This window comes from Myxocyprinus asiaticus, chromosome 32 (assembly GCF_019703515.2).
Source record: "Myxocyprinus asiaticus isolate MX2 ecotype Aquarium Trade chromosome 32, UBuf_Myxa_2, whole genome shotgun sequence".
Lineage (NCBI taxonomy): Eukaryota > Metazoa > Chordata > Actinopteri > Cypriniformes > Catostomidae > Myxocyprinus > Myxocyprinus asiaticus.
This window is the reverse complement of record NC_059375.1, coordinates 5,685,359-5,700,469: the sequence shown is the minus strand read 5'-3', so window position 1 is coordinate 5,700,469 and position 15,111 is coordinate 5,685,359. Positions and strand designations below refer to the sequence as shown.

Below are 15,111 nucleotides of genomic sequence, written 5' to 3'. Positions count from 1 at the left end.
GAGTATTTTCACAGGACATTAGCATGATTTGGTCATCTGCTGCACTCATAACAGCCAGCTCACTGAACAATTGTTTGTCTGTCCGAGGAAACTGAACGGCTTCATATCATCTCGAGTTTGTTTTGTGGAGGAACACACCTTCAAGACAGTTCTGTGAATGAATCTACATGTTCTTTCTGTTTATTCTGCCTATTGGCTGGGGTCTGTTTTTACAAAGTATTTTCTGTTATGTAATTTTGCCTCACAAAATTTGTGCAGAAGCACCAGACTTGAGCATTCCGATGGCAAAGTTGTCGTGGGGGTTCTTGCATGCATACATGGACCTTTTGAGTTTAGAGGGATTGACGCCGGTTGGCGCTGTCGTGCGTGGGGTTAATGCACACATTTTTCTTTTTTCTGTTTGTTTTGTTCGGGGGGAAGTTCAGGGTTTGATTGTTGCAATAATGTTTGAATGTGGTCTGTATAATCTTGTTTTTGACACACAATTTATTTTTTCTTTTATATCAATATGTCAATTGTTAATATCAGTAGGTTATCTCTCTCTACATGGAATGTGAATGGGTTGGGGCACCCCATAAATAGAAGGAAAGTTATTTCGTAAGCATAAAAAATATGATATAGTGTTTCTTCAAGAAACGCATCTTTCCCCGCAGGAAGCTGAAAAATTTGGGAAGATATGGGGTGGACATGTTTTCTTTAGCGCTGGCACAAGTAAGAGCAGAGGGGTCATTTTACTGATAAATAAACATCTACAATTCAAACGTCTCAAACAGATTAAAGATAAATTAGGAAGAGTCATTGTTGTTTTAGCAGAAATTCAGGGGCAAAGGTTGATTTTGGCTAATATTTACGCACCTAACACTGATGATCAGGGCTTTTTTATAGATCTTGAAGGGATGTTGCAAGCCGCTGGCACCCCTCATGATATAATATTGGGAGAAGATTTTAATCTATTGATGGACTCAGTCCTTGATCATAGTGAAGCAAAAGTGTGTAAGTCCCCTACAGCAACATTGACGCTTCACAGGATGTGTAAAAATCTTGGTCTTGCAGATATCTGGAGACTTTTGAACCCATGTACAAATGTATAGTAGGGACTATACATTTTTTTTTTTATCAGTCTATAAGATTTATTCAAGAATAGATTTTTTTTTATATATATAATTTTATAGAGAAGTTTTTATATACCTCATTTCATCTGTTGTCAATTGCTCAATTAGAAACATCTTAGTCTCAGATCACACCCTGGTAAGTTTAGAGATGTTGCCACATACGGAGAAAAAGAAATCATACAGCTGGCGCTTTAATGTATCCCTTTTGCAAAATCCTGATTTCCAACAAATGTTAAAGGCAATGTTTATATGGAGACCAACTGGTCCTCAGTATCCTCTGTGGGCGTGGCTTGGGAGGTACTTAAGGTGGTCGGGCAGTTCTTAGGGGTCGGATCATACAGTATGATTCATTCATCACAAAATCCAAAGCACGAGAACTCGTGGAGTTGGAAGGGAATATTAAAAGTGCAGAGGCAGAGCTGAAGCGCCGATTGTCGTCTAATGGCCTCAGAGAACTGACCCGTTTGAAATACAGATATAATACTATTTTGTCGCGGAAAGTGGAGTTTTGGTTATTCAGGGCAAGACAGTCATATTTTGAGTCAGGGGACAAAGCAGAGAAGCTTTTGGCTAGATATATAAAGCAGAGAGAGTCTTTTCCTACCATTCCCTCAGTGAAATCTGCTGGTGGTGAAATTTTTACCTCGGCCATTGATGTTAATAATGCCTTTAAAGAGTTCTATCTTGATCTTTATAGATCCGCGTCTTCGTCTACTGATGAAGATATTAGAAACTTTGTGGAACCATTAGAACTCCCTAAATTGACAACTGAGCAAAAAAATTCTCTTGAATCTGAGATAACCTTGGAGGAGCTTGATAAGGTAATTAAGGCCCTGCCTACAGGCAAGGCTCCGGGGCCAGATGGCTTTGCCTCGGAATTTTTTAGATCTTATCCTACAGAACTGGTTGCACTTTTGTTAGAAGTTTATATGGAATCAATAAAGAATGGAAAGCTTCCGCCAACCATGACACAAGCCCGGATCAGTCTGATTCTTAAAAAAGGACAAAGATCCAAGCAAGTGTAAGAGTTACTGTCCAATTTCCCTGATCCAGCTAGATGTAAAAATTTTGGCAAAAATTCTGGCTAACCGATTAAGTAAAGTTATGACAGCTCTTATACATAAAGATCAGGTGGGGTTTATTCGGGGCTGCAGCTCTTCTGACAACATTAGGCGTCTCATTAATATCATGTGGTCAGTGGCGTATGATCAGACTCCGGTCGCTGCCATCTCACTTGATGCCGAAAAGGCATTTGATATGGTAGAATGGGATTATCTTTTTAAGACGCTGGAAATATATGGGTTCGGAAATACTTTTATTGGTTGGATTAAGTTACTTTATAGACACCCTGTAGCGGTGGTACAAACAAATGGATTAATTTCAGATTATTTTACTCTGAATAGGGGCACCCGGCAGGGTTGCCCTCTTTCCCCATTATTGTTCTGTCTTGCCCTGGAACCATTAGCAGCCGCGATAAGAAAGGAGGATGATTTTCTAGGGGTGGTGGTGGGAGGTGTAAGCTCACAAGCTTTTACTTTACGCAGATGATATTTTATTATTCGTCTCCAACCCCACTAGATCAATGCCTTTCCTCCACAGAATTATTAATTCCTTTTCTAAATTTTCGGGATACAGAGTTAATTGGTCTAAATCCAAAGCTTTGGCTCTGACAGCGTATTGCTCAGTAATGGCTTTTCAACCAGGCACCTTTCAATAGCCCAAACAGGGCATTAAGTATTTGGGCATTTTATTCCCAGCAAAATTATGTGATTTAGTCAGAGTTAATTTTGACCCTTTAATAAAAAGGTTTTCGAGTGATTTGAGTAGGTGGGCTTCATTATATTTATCGATGATTGGAAAGGTTAATGTTATTAAAATGAACTGTATTCCAAAATTCAACTACCTACTACAATCTCTCCCTGTAGATGTCCCCCTCTCTTATTTCAAGCGATTTGATAGTATAGCGAAGTCCTTCATTTGGAATGGAAAGCATCCCATGTTACATTTCAACAAGTTACATATGCCGATTGACAAAGGTGGGCTAGGCCTACCCAAGATTTTGTTTTATTATTATGCATTCAGTCTCAGACATTTAGCTCATTGGTCACTTCCACCTGAGAGAGCCCCTCCCTGGTTTGGAATTGAACAAAGTTATAGCCCCTATTTTACTATTACAAAGCCTTTCTATTAAACTAATTGGAGAAGTTAAGTCGCACCCCGTTATCTCGTATCTGCACACGCTATGGTCAAAAGTATCGAGAGTGTTCAATTCAGACATTTATTTAAATGTTGCCTCAAGCATATGCCTAAACCCAAAGTTGCGTATTGGTGAGTCCCCTTTCTGCTGGTCGGAGTGGATTGTGAGGGGTGTTAATACACTCGGTGACCTATATGAGAGTGGTGGGTTGAGATCGTTTGAAAATTTGGTCCAACATTTCAGGATTCCTAGATCTCAGTTCTTCAGGTACTTACAGCTGCGCCACATGCCCTTTTAGGGGGGTGTATGCTACTCCCAAAAATAGTACATATTTTTGGGAGTAGCATACACCCCCCTAAAAGGGCAGATACTCTAGAAGTGGTGATAAATGCTTTTGGAAAAGGTCATGAGGCATCAGTGTATTACTCCCTGTTAATTCAGAGTCTGGGGGATGGAGCTTCAACTTCTCTCAAGAGATTATGGGAGAGAGATTTAAATTTGGTATTGAAAATTTGTGGGCTAAGATTCTAAAAAAACGTCAAGTCTGCATCTAGAGATTCAAGGGTGCGTCTGATGCAATTTAAGGTTTTGAATCGATTATACTGGACCTCCTCTAGATTGTATAGACTAGGTCTTTAAGACACACCCACCTGTTGGCGATGCCAATCAGAAGACGGGGACATAACCCATGTTTTTTGGGGATGTGTTAAAATACAGGAATTCTGGTTGAAGATTCAGGGATTTATGTGTGATGTGTTGGACACACGGTTTTCATTTTGCCCCAGACTCTGCATTCTAGGTGATGGGGAGGTCATTAATTTTGGGGATATTCACTTGAGAGGTTGGGTCCTGGCTGGAGTTATGGTGGCCAGGAGAATAATCCTCAGGGGGTGGAAGACGGCTGGGACACCCTCGTTTTGGGAGTGGTGCGGGGAGATGAGTGAGGTTGCGGCATTTGAGGAGGCGATTTACAGAAGGTTGGGAAAGTGGGATTTGTTTAATAGGAAGTGGGGTGGATATTTGGATTTCTCGGGGAGGGGCAGTGGAGAGAGATTTTGTATTTTTAGTTTGATGTGCACTCTTGTTTTTTTAAATTATTTTTTAGTTTGTTTCAAATTTTTTGTTAAAATTGTAAGAGATCACTGTAATGCGTGTGTGTTGGGTGGGGGTGGGGGGTGGGTGTTCGGGGGGAGGGGTTTTAATTTATATAACTGATTCCGTATTTTATGTTGTGTTTATTTGTTTTTGTATATGGAATCAATAAAAATGTTAATAACAAATTGCAACAGTAATTTTACACGTTATTAATGTCCTGACTATACCTTGTGATCCATTGAATGCAACTTTGGTGAATAAAAGTGCAAATTTCGGTACATTATTCCAAACTTTTGGCAGCCAGTGTATGTGAGAAGAAATAAATAGCTAAACAGCTGAAATTCCACCTCCGGTTTGCATCGCAATTCGGTTGTTTATTTTTTAATTAATGAACATCTGACTGATTGGTATGCATCTGATTACAAAACTACTTGCCAAATAAATAAAAGCACATAAAACATTGAGTTGAGTTTAAATTATTTTATTAGCTTACTTGTAGTGATCGCAGAGTGCTACGTATAGCAGGAGGGACGGCTTGCAGCAGACGTAGACCCCGGATGAGCGGTCTGATACATGGAGCTGCGGTTGTTACAGAGAAATAACAGACCACTAGATGGCGCCATTGATAAATAAGAATCGAGTATTCCAGGCAGCGGTGCAATAAATAAAGGTAGCCATCCAAAATGTGCACTGCTGTGGATCCCCAGGACTTTTGTTGACCTCTTTGGCAATGCTGAGCTATGTGAGCTGAGTGGCGCAGTCTATAAAGCATTGAGCAAACAATGCAAACGCACCCCAGTCTGAGTCCCACTGAGAATGGTGTGAAAAAATTTGCTTTTAGTGATGCTAGTGATGCTTTAGTGGTCCTCACATTGTGCTTACTGCAACATCTTACTTGCTTTTTATTAGCTTTGACCCAATAATTGCTGCTTGCTGCTATATTTCTAAATGCTCTTTATTATATTTTATTTAGTGCTGTCAGTCGATTACATTTTTTAATTGTGATTAATCGCATAATTTTTGCTTTCAGAAGTTTTATATGGAGTTAGGATGAAAATAAGGTGCATTTCGAACTGTTCTGAGACCAGTGGAGACAGACAGCACACTGGAGACCAAGTCACTCACTAAATAGGGAGCAAGGGAACAAGGGAGCATCCTAAAGTGCATTCACTCCAAAAATCCAACCATAATTTCAGTTTCAGGCTGCAGATTATGTTTGGACCACTCAACATGTTTGGCAGACATGGGACATGGGATAAAATAAGATTCAATTTTATTTTAACATGGTTGGCAATTAGGGCAGTGGTGGCTCAGCGGTTAAGGCTCTGGGTTACTGATCAGAAGGTTGGGGGTTCAAGCCCCAGCACTGCCAAGATGCCACTGTTGGGCCCTTGAGCAAAGCCCTTGACCCTATCTGCCGTATCATGGCTGACCCTGCACTCTGACCCCAGCTTAGCTGGGATATGTGAAAAAAAAAGAATTTCACTGTATATGTGCAAATGTATAATGTGTGAAAAATAAATATAATTAATTATAAAAATTATAGTTATTGGATGATGCTGGCCATTACTTTGAATCAGAGTTAGTTGTACTAATTTCTGATTTTATGTCTATAACATCTCAAAAACATCATTAACCAACACTCCTGGAAACAATAAACAATTTGATGTAAATTAGTCCCACTGTCCACATATGTGGACATAACGTTTTAGGAAAATGATTATTCTAGATTTTTTTTTTTTTTTGCTTGTTCATTAGGTTCTGCTAGTTACAAAACAAAAAGGGAAATGGAAAATCCACACAGCAGTTACGCTCGAGTCTCAGGAGGTTAAAGGAAACGCCATCGTTATATCTTTTTATGCATCCTTTAAGTTCAAATAAGCACAAACCCTAAAACAGGCATTTCTCTGTGTGGTCAGAGCTGCTTTATGAGTCATGTGAAGTAGTGCAAACAGTTTGAAACTGATCCCGGCTGATGAACTCTCTTGTACGGAGACGCTCACCCCTCATGTGCACTTACAGCCGCTTCAGATAATGTACTTGCTCGCAATGTACTGAATCATAATATGAGATGCAGTGTATATCTTACTGTGAAGAAATCGTTTATAAGCAGCTCTATTATGAAGAGAGAGTTTGTTTGTTGTGAGTTAAAGATGTATCAAAGTGAACAAAAAGGTGAAAGGGTAGTTTTACTGGTTTTAACCTGATGAGCTATACTGCAGAAGATATTCAAATTTTAAAAGAATGTTGAATATAATCTTGAATATACAGTAAGTGTATTTTGTTCTACTGCACTGGCAGAAGAATAAACAAGTGAAAAACAAGTGGAAAATACACTTACACAGATGAGCCAAAACATTATGACCACTCACAGGTGAAGCGAATAACGTTGATCATCAAGGCCACATGTCAAGGTCTGGGTAGATTAAATGGTAAGCGAACAATCAGTTCTCGTAGTCAATGTGTTGAATGCAGGAGAAATGGGCAGAAGTAAAGACTTGATCGACTTTGACAAGGGCCAAACTGTTATGACCAGACAACAGGGTCAGAGCATCTCTGAAACGGCAAGGCTTGTGGGGTGCACACGGTCAGTGGCGAGTACCTATCGACAGTGGTCCAAGGAGGGACAAACCGGCGACAGGGTGTTGGGCACCCAAGGCTCATCGATGCGTGAGGGCAACGAAGGGTATCCTGTCTGGTCTGAACTGACAGAAGGTCTACTGTTGCAAAAAAATTTGTAATGATGGTTATGGGAGGAATGTGCCACAACACACAGTGCATCACACCCTGCTGCATAGCCACAGACCGGTCAGAGTGCACATGATGACCCCTGTCCACCATCGAAAGCACCTACAATGGGCTCACGAGCATTGGAAATGGACCTTTGAGTGGTGGAAGAAGTTCGCCTGGTCCGATGAGTCCCATTTTCTTTTACATCACGTGGGCTGCTGTATACATGTGCGCCGTTAACCTGGGGAAGTGATGGCACCAGGATGCACTGTGGGAAGACAAAAAGCCAGTGGAGGGAGTGTGATGCTCTGGGCAATGTTCTGCTGGGTTTGGCCATTTAAATCAAATCAAATCACTTTTATTGTCACACAACCATATACACAAGTGCAATAGTGTGTGAAATTCTTGGGTGCAGTTCCGAGCAACATAGTAGTCGTGACAGTGATGAGACATATACCAATTTACAATAAACATCAGATTAACACAACACAATTTTAAATTTAATATACACATAATTACACAAAACACAATATACAAATAATAACATACAATGTACAGTATACAATACACACAATATAGAATACACATTATACAATAATGAAAAAAAAGTATATATATAGTATATATAAAATATACAGTAGTTTGTATTGTACTGTATTGGCATTCAGGCTGTCGGTTGATAGTAAGTTGCCAGTGTGTTGTTAAGAGAGAATATAATTTATGACAGTCTGGTGTGAGATAATAAGATTAATAAAGTGCAGTGCTGATGTATATTGATCGTGAGAGATCAAGAGTTCAAAAGTCTGATTGCTTGGGGGAAGAAGCTGTCATGTAGTCGGCTGGTGTGGGTCCTGATGCTGCGATACCGCCTGCCTGATGGTAGCAGTGAGAGCAGCACATGGCTTGGGTGGCTGGAGTCTCTGATGATCCTCTGAGTTTTTTCACACACCGCCTGGTATATATGTCCTGGAAGGAGGGAAGCTCACCTTCGATGATGTGTCTGGCAGTTCGCACTACCCTTTGCACGGCTTTGCGGTTGTGGGCGGTGCTATTGCCGTACCAGGCGGAGATGCAGCTAGTCAGGATGCTCTATACAGTGCTGGTGTAGAACCGTGTGAGGATGTGGCGGTTCATTCCAAACTTCCTCAGCCGTCTCAGGAAGAAGAGGCGCTGATGAGCCTTCTTCACAACGGCCTCAGTGTGGACCGACCATGTGAGTTCCTCAGTGATGTGGACACCCAGGAACTTGAAGCTGCTGACTCTCTCCACTGGTGCTCCATTGATGGTGATGGGGCTGTGTTCTCTTTCTCTTCTCCTGAAGTCCACCACAAGCTCCTTTGTCTTACTGACGTTGAGGGAGAGGTTGTGCTCCTGACACCAGTGTGTCAGAGTGTGCACCTCCTCTCTGTAGGCTGTTTCATCATTGTCAGTGATCAGACCTACCACCGTCGTATCATCAGCAAACTTAAGGATGGCATTGGAGCCGTGTGTTGCCACACAGTCATGTGTGTACAGAGAATACAGGAGTGGGCTGAGAACACAGCCCTGCAGGGCTCCAGTGTTGAGGGTCAGTGATGAGGAGATGTTGCTGCCCATTCTAACCACCTGGCATCTGCTTGACAGGAAGTCCAGGATCCAGCTGCACAGCGAGCTGTTTAAGCCCAGAGCCCGGAGTTTCACATAAAGCTTGGAGGGCACTATGGTGTTGAATGCTGAGCTGTAGTCTACAAACAGCACTCACGTGAGTGTTCTTTTTTTCCAGGTGGGAGAGAGCAGTGTGTATTGTAGATGCAATGGCATCATCAGTGGAGCGGTTGTTGCAGTAAGCAAACTGCAATGGGTCAAGTGAGAGAGGCAGCACAAAGCAGATGTAATCTCTGATTAGTCTCTCAAAGCATTTGCTGATGATGGGGGTCAGAGCAACAGGACGCCAGTCATTTAAGCAAGTGATTTTGGATAGCTTTGGAACAGCACAATGGTGGATGTTTTAAAGTATGTGGGGACTACAGACAAAGAGAGGGAAAGGTTGAAAATGTCCGTAAAAACACCAGCCAGTTGGTTCGCGCATGCTCTGATGACGCGGCCCGGAATGCCATCTGGACCCGCGGCTTTACGGATATTCACCCGTCGGAAGGATCGGGTTACATCCGCTACAGAGACGGAGAGTGAACTAACCTCTGTAACTTCGGCCGCGAGAGCTCTCTCCGCGAGGGCGGTGTTATTTCCCTCGAAACGAGCATAAAAAGTATTTAGCTCATCCAGGAGAGAGGCAGCGGTGTTCACGGCGGAGTTTTTATTCCCTTTAAAGTCCGTGATGATGTTAATTCCCTGCCACATGCTTCTAGAGTTGGTGGTGTTAAACTGTCCTTCAATCTTGTTCCTGTACTGACGTTTTGCTGTTCTGTTCCTGTACTGACGTTTTGCTGTTTTCGTAGGGCATGACTGGCTTGCTTATGCTCCTCCGTGTTCCCGGAATTAAAAGCGGAGGTCCGCGCATCAAGTGCCGTGCGAACATCGCTATTAATCCAAGGTTTCTGGTTCGGGTAGATCCGTATTGTTTTGGTCGGAAAAACGTCCTCTTTGCACTTTCTAATGAAACACGTTACGCTATCAGCGCAAAGCTAGATGTCGTCATCAGAGGCAGACCGGAACATCTCCCAGTCCGTGTGATCAAAACAGTCTTGTAGCATAGAGTCTGATTGGTCCGACCAGCACTGGATCGTTCTGAGGGTGGGTGCTTCCTGTTTCAGTTTCTGCCTGTAAGCAGGCAGAAGCAGAACGAAAGAGTGGTCCAATTTGCCAAATGGTGGGCGGGGGAGGGATTTGTAGCCATCCCGGAAGGGAGAGCAGCAATGGTCCAAAACCCGGTCCCGGTCGTGTGTTACAACTGATGTGTTGGTGGTATTTGTGCGTGACTGATTTGAGATTGGCTTTGTTAGAGACCCCAGTCACAATGAACGCGGCCTCAGGGTGCACGGTTTCCTGCTTGCTTATAATCACCATCACCTCTGCTTTTACCTGAGAGGTCTTTCGCTCTGTACGCTCGGTACACGGAGAACCCCGCAGGTTCGATGGCTAAGTCTGGAATCTCCGCAGATATCCAAGTTTCTGTAAGGCAGATAATGCAGCAGTCCCTCATCTCTCGTTGGAAAGAGATCCGCACTCTCAGCTCGCAGAGCTTGTTGTCCAGAGACTGAACATTTGCCAGTAGAATACTGGGTAGCGGGGGGTGGGGGGGGGGGTGGGGGTCGCACAACGTCTTACTCTGATGAGAATACCGGCTCTGTTTTCCCTTTTCTTTTTGTGTTTCCGCGGCCGGGCTGCCCAGACAAAGGGCTCCGCTGGCCTGTTTGTAAACAGTGGATCAGCACTGAGGAATTTGAAGTCCGTTTACGGTGTATAATTGCAGAACCAATGTCCAAAAGTGTTTGGCTGTCATAGACAATAAGGCAGACAACATCCAAGACAAAAAAACATAAGAATTGTAAACAAAACAAACAAAAAACTACAATGTTTTGTTGGAGCTTGCAATGCAGCAGCCATACTCGGCGCCATCTTGAGTCCAATGTGGACGTCAATTTGACATGTGCCACCAACCTAAACATCGTTGCAGGTCAGGTACACCCCTTAATGGCAATGGTATTCCCTGATGGCTGTGGCCTCTTTCAGCAGGATAATGCGCCCTGCCATAATGCACACATTGTTCGGAAATGGTTCGAGGAACATGATGAAGAGTTCAAAATTCCACAGATCTTAATCCAATTGAGCATCTGTGGGATGTGCTGGACCAAAAAGTCAGATCCACAGCTGCTGCACCTTGCAACTTACAGGACTTGAAGGATCTGCTGCTAATGTCCTGGTGCCAGATACCACAGGACACCTTCAGGGGTCTTGTAGAGTCCATGCTTTGGCAGTTTGGTACATGGAGGACCAACATTATATTAGGCAGGTGGTCCTAATGTTTTGGCTTATCAGTGTACATACACTTAATGTAAACACAAAATAAACTTATATTCAAGATATATACTTTGAAAACAAGTCTAAATATCTTGTACTGTGTGTTCCTCAGGTAAATATATCTTGTTTCAAGGATTTTAGGAAAACAAGACACAAACACTTGCTAAGATTTTTTTTTGCAGTGATTTTTTTTCTGAATTAATCTTAATAGAAATCCTTAAGAACTGTTTTCCTATAATTCAGTGACGGTTATTTAGAGAGATATTTAATAGATACTTTCATCCTCTTTTCTTTATTTTTAGTAAGCACATTTAATACGACATCTTAACTTGATGCACAAGCTGAATTGTCGGTGAAGAGCTAATGATAAATCGTTGCAATAATCACTCAAATAGTTGATTAATCGTTGTAATATTTGTTAGATTTGTCGATAATCAAAATAACCGTTAGTTGCAGTCCTATTCTCATAACAGTATATTAAAGCCGGCGTCTCACTAGCCAGTTCAGAACAACTTTCGGCCATTTTGGCCAAGAGTGTCACACCTACCGACTGTTGTGCTGAGGTATTTCTTTTTTCAGTCAGAGGTCTGTCACTCACACACACACACACACACACACATTCAGAATGGAGGAGAGGTGAAAGACATACCGGCTCCCTCTGAATTTCTCATCGATACCCGGTCTGGTGGAGATCGGCAAAATACCGTTTATGTTCATGAGTACCACATGAACATAAACAATGGTAATAAACTGAATTAGAATACAATTCATAGAGTAAAATTTGCCCTCTGTTTGTGTGCGATTGCATATTTATGCCTTCTGGACTAGTGTCTGGTTATGACACAGTGTAACTGTTTCAGTTCAAATTTTCGGCCAAGTAAGAAATAAAATTCAAGCTGTAGTTACCGAGAGGGTGGCATTTCCTGTCCCAGATCTTATCCCAGATGGTACCAAGTCCTTGAGCATATTCTTCAGAATACCATACTCTAAATTCCTGCCCAGGGCTTACAGGGCGACAACAACGGAACAGAATATGCCCGTTTTGCTGAAATGCAACAAGATTCTGCTCCCTCTCACTCGTTGAGCACACCACATACCTAGAGCAAGATAGATTTATTAAGATAGATTTAATAAATAAATGGATTACCTAAAATGCACAAAAAGGAGCACAGAAGGAATGCTTACTTCATCCAGTTAGAGTGAGTGTCTCTCTCTGCATCTATGTAACTATATTGATTATTGTCTTTGCAAATCTGTGGAAGAGAAAAAAATAGCATTAATATATTAAACAGTTTCCACTAAGAAATTTTAGTGCTGACCAATGTGTCTGGTAATTATAAGGTTTACCAGACAAATTGGAAAAAATCCGGTAATTTCTTTTTGGTGTTTATTTTGTGCTGTACCGTGATGGACTATGCATAACATCTGATATAATAATGACACAATCAAGTCAAATGAACGACAAACGTTTGTTAATTATAGATGCTTTTTCATTAAAAAAAAAAAAGGCAGTCATGGAAAAGCAAAAATCTTCATATAATTTCTCACCTTGGCTAATTTCTTTCTCTTTATTTTTATGACTATTTTCCTCATAGCACAGAAGTCAAATGTGTTCAGCTTTTCTCTACAGCTTGAGATGCAAATAAGCCTGGAGTCCTTCTCCTCAAGAAGACGGAAAAGCAAGGCTGTTTTAATGCAATTCTAAAGTGAGATGCTTCTCACTGTGGGCATGCGAGATGGGAATTACACAGGCTGCTTTTGCCAGTGTGCGGGATACAACCCGCTGTAGTCACGTATTAGGACTTCGTAAGCTGTCGAAGCGCTGTCATCATTGGGATGGCTTCATGCTGTACACTTGTGGCATCAACTAAAAGGTTGCTGATGATTCGTGTTAATATTTTCACCAGACATTGGAACAGTTTAACGGTCAAAAACGGTAGTGACCGGCTAACGGAAACCTTGCATTGGGATAAACTGGAACAGCGAGCCAGGCCCCATAACCCAAGGTCAGTGCCTGACATAAATAATGCTCTTGTGTCTTGCTGAACATTTATTTCAAAAGCATGGACATTAATCCCTCCCTCTGCTGCTATAACAGCTTCCACTTTTCTGGGACGGCTTCCCAGTAAATTTTAGAACATAAATTCAGAGCTTTGCTCCCATTCAAACATAAGAACATCAGGCAGAATGCACAGTAATTAATTTAGAATTAAGATTTGTCCTCAAAAAAATTACTGGAGTAGCAAAACCTGTTCATTAGAAATGGGTGTACATACTTTTGGCCATCTATTGTATTTTTAGCCCAATTCTTAAAAAGATTACAACATTAACCAATAAAAACAAAAAACAAAACAAAACAAAAAAACAGTAAGGCTGAGACTTACAACCCAAGAGTAGGCACTATCCAATGCCTTTTCCTCACTAGTCACCTCTCCATCAAAAGGTCCAAAATGCATCCCCAAAGGAACAGTCTGGCCTTGGTTGAAAACTCCAAGTCCTGCATTAGGGATGCTTGATCGACCTATAACCAAACCTTGGGGAAGCGTTAGTAGAGCCCTCTGAGGAATCCCCATTGGCGTTGGTGAGTCATAAGTAAATAGCAGAGGACCATGAACCTCGCACTGATCTATAAAGTGCTGATGGCACATCTCACAATCTGCCAAATAAAGTGAGAATTAGAAAAGAGAAGTTATGGAATAGATGCAGTCACATTTTGAGTTAGCATCTCAAAGGGATAGTTCACTTAAAAACAAAAATTCCGTCATCATTTATTCACCCTCGTGTTGTTCCAAAACTGTATGACTTTCTTTCATGAAACACAAAATATCTTAGGCAGTATAACCTTAGTAACCATTACTTCAAATTGTATGGAATTTTTTTAATGAAACTGAATGATGACAGAGGGTAACTCCTAATGTGTTCCACGGAAGACAGAAAGTATGAGTTTGGAATAGCATAAGGTTAAATGATAACAAATGCAAATGATGACACAATTTTTATTTTAGGTGAACCCCTTTAAAATTTTAAGTTTGCATATTTAAGGAATTTGCACGTTATTTACTCACAAAACTTTTTGTCACTAAACATGTTATCCTCCTGTCCCTCAATCACCACAACTGAAGAACAGTTAGAAATAGAGCCCTGACTCTCCACATTCTGCTCATCGCTCGGTGGCAAATCTGTCTGGGACCAGTTGCAAATTGAAAGACAGGCTTGTAGATAACACATAATACTAACATTACAGAGCAGAAAACTGAACATAGATTTTGTAAGTGATGGCAAAGTTGCTGTCGTGATGAATTCTGGTTACCATGTTTTAATTCTTAAGAACCAATAATGAACCGCATAAATCATTAGTAGCACTAGTTAGGCATATACATTTAGCTGAAATGTCCAGAAAAAAATTAATTGAAGCGTTATGTTTCAATATTTTATGTCTATTTGAGCAGTTTCAAGCTAGCATTACACGTATATAAAGAGTTAGCTAATTCACATCAGTGTGCACAAATTAATTGCCCACCTGGACTGTTCGACATTGTTTCAAGCTGCACTATTAATTGCACTCCTCAATACAACGCACACTTTTGGACTGTCAGCGTCAATGTATTCCTTTGAAATTTTCTAGCTTACTAGCTAAACAGCGTACTAGAGATCAACTCAACGCTTCTCCAAACAGGAAGTTGTCATTCGTCGTCATCGGTATGTGACGTCACCATTAAGTGACGTCACCATTAACCTGCTTTATCGAAATATGTTGTTTTTGTGAAATTTATCATATTTGAATTAATTTTCGTTTTCTAGAAGTTAAGTCTGCTTATAAACAAACAAAGGTGTCTGGCAGCGAGAAGTGCCTGACAATGACTGTCGGAAGAGTAGGAGGAACCTGCTGGTGGCAGCCGCCAATTATTATTATTCAGACAGTGACAGCAGCCAATCGCTAAACTCACAGATTAACGAATGAAGTAGGCTCGTTTGAAATGCCAAACGCCTTGCCTTGAAAGTAAACTTGGGAAGATCAGA

At 41.3% G+C, this 15,111-nt stretch overlaps 1 protein-coding gene across 3 annotated transcripts in view; it reads right to left on the bottom strand.

Annotated features, from left to right (window-relative positions):
- prdm9 (PR domain containing 9) overlaps window positions 1-14,759 on the bottom strand; it is a 35,663-nt gene extending 20,904 nt beyond the window's left edge. Inside the window, exons 1-5 of one of the 3 annotated variants that reach the window (XM_051666745.1) lie at window positions 14,612-14,759; window positions 14,157-14,270; window positions 13,476-13,747; window positions 12,277-12,344; window positions 11,998-12,188 (exon numbers count right to left, since the gene is read on the bottom strand). In XM_051666745.1, the coding sequence (XP_051522705.1) occupies window positions 11,998-12,188; window positions 12,277-12,344; window positions 13,476-13,747; window positions 14,157-14,270; window positions 14,612-14,627 (661 nt within the window). In that variant the 5' untranslated portion in view covers window positions 14,628-14,759. Of the gene's footprint in view, window positions 1-11,997; window positions 12,189-12,276; window positions 12,345-13,475; window positions 13,748-14,156; window positions 14,275-14,611 lie in introns of all 3 variants that reach the window. The other 2 variants (XM_051666746.1, XM_051666747.1) reach the window with 2 other exon arrangements.
- Between the last annotated feature and the right edge of the window lie 352 nt (window positions 14,760-15,111).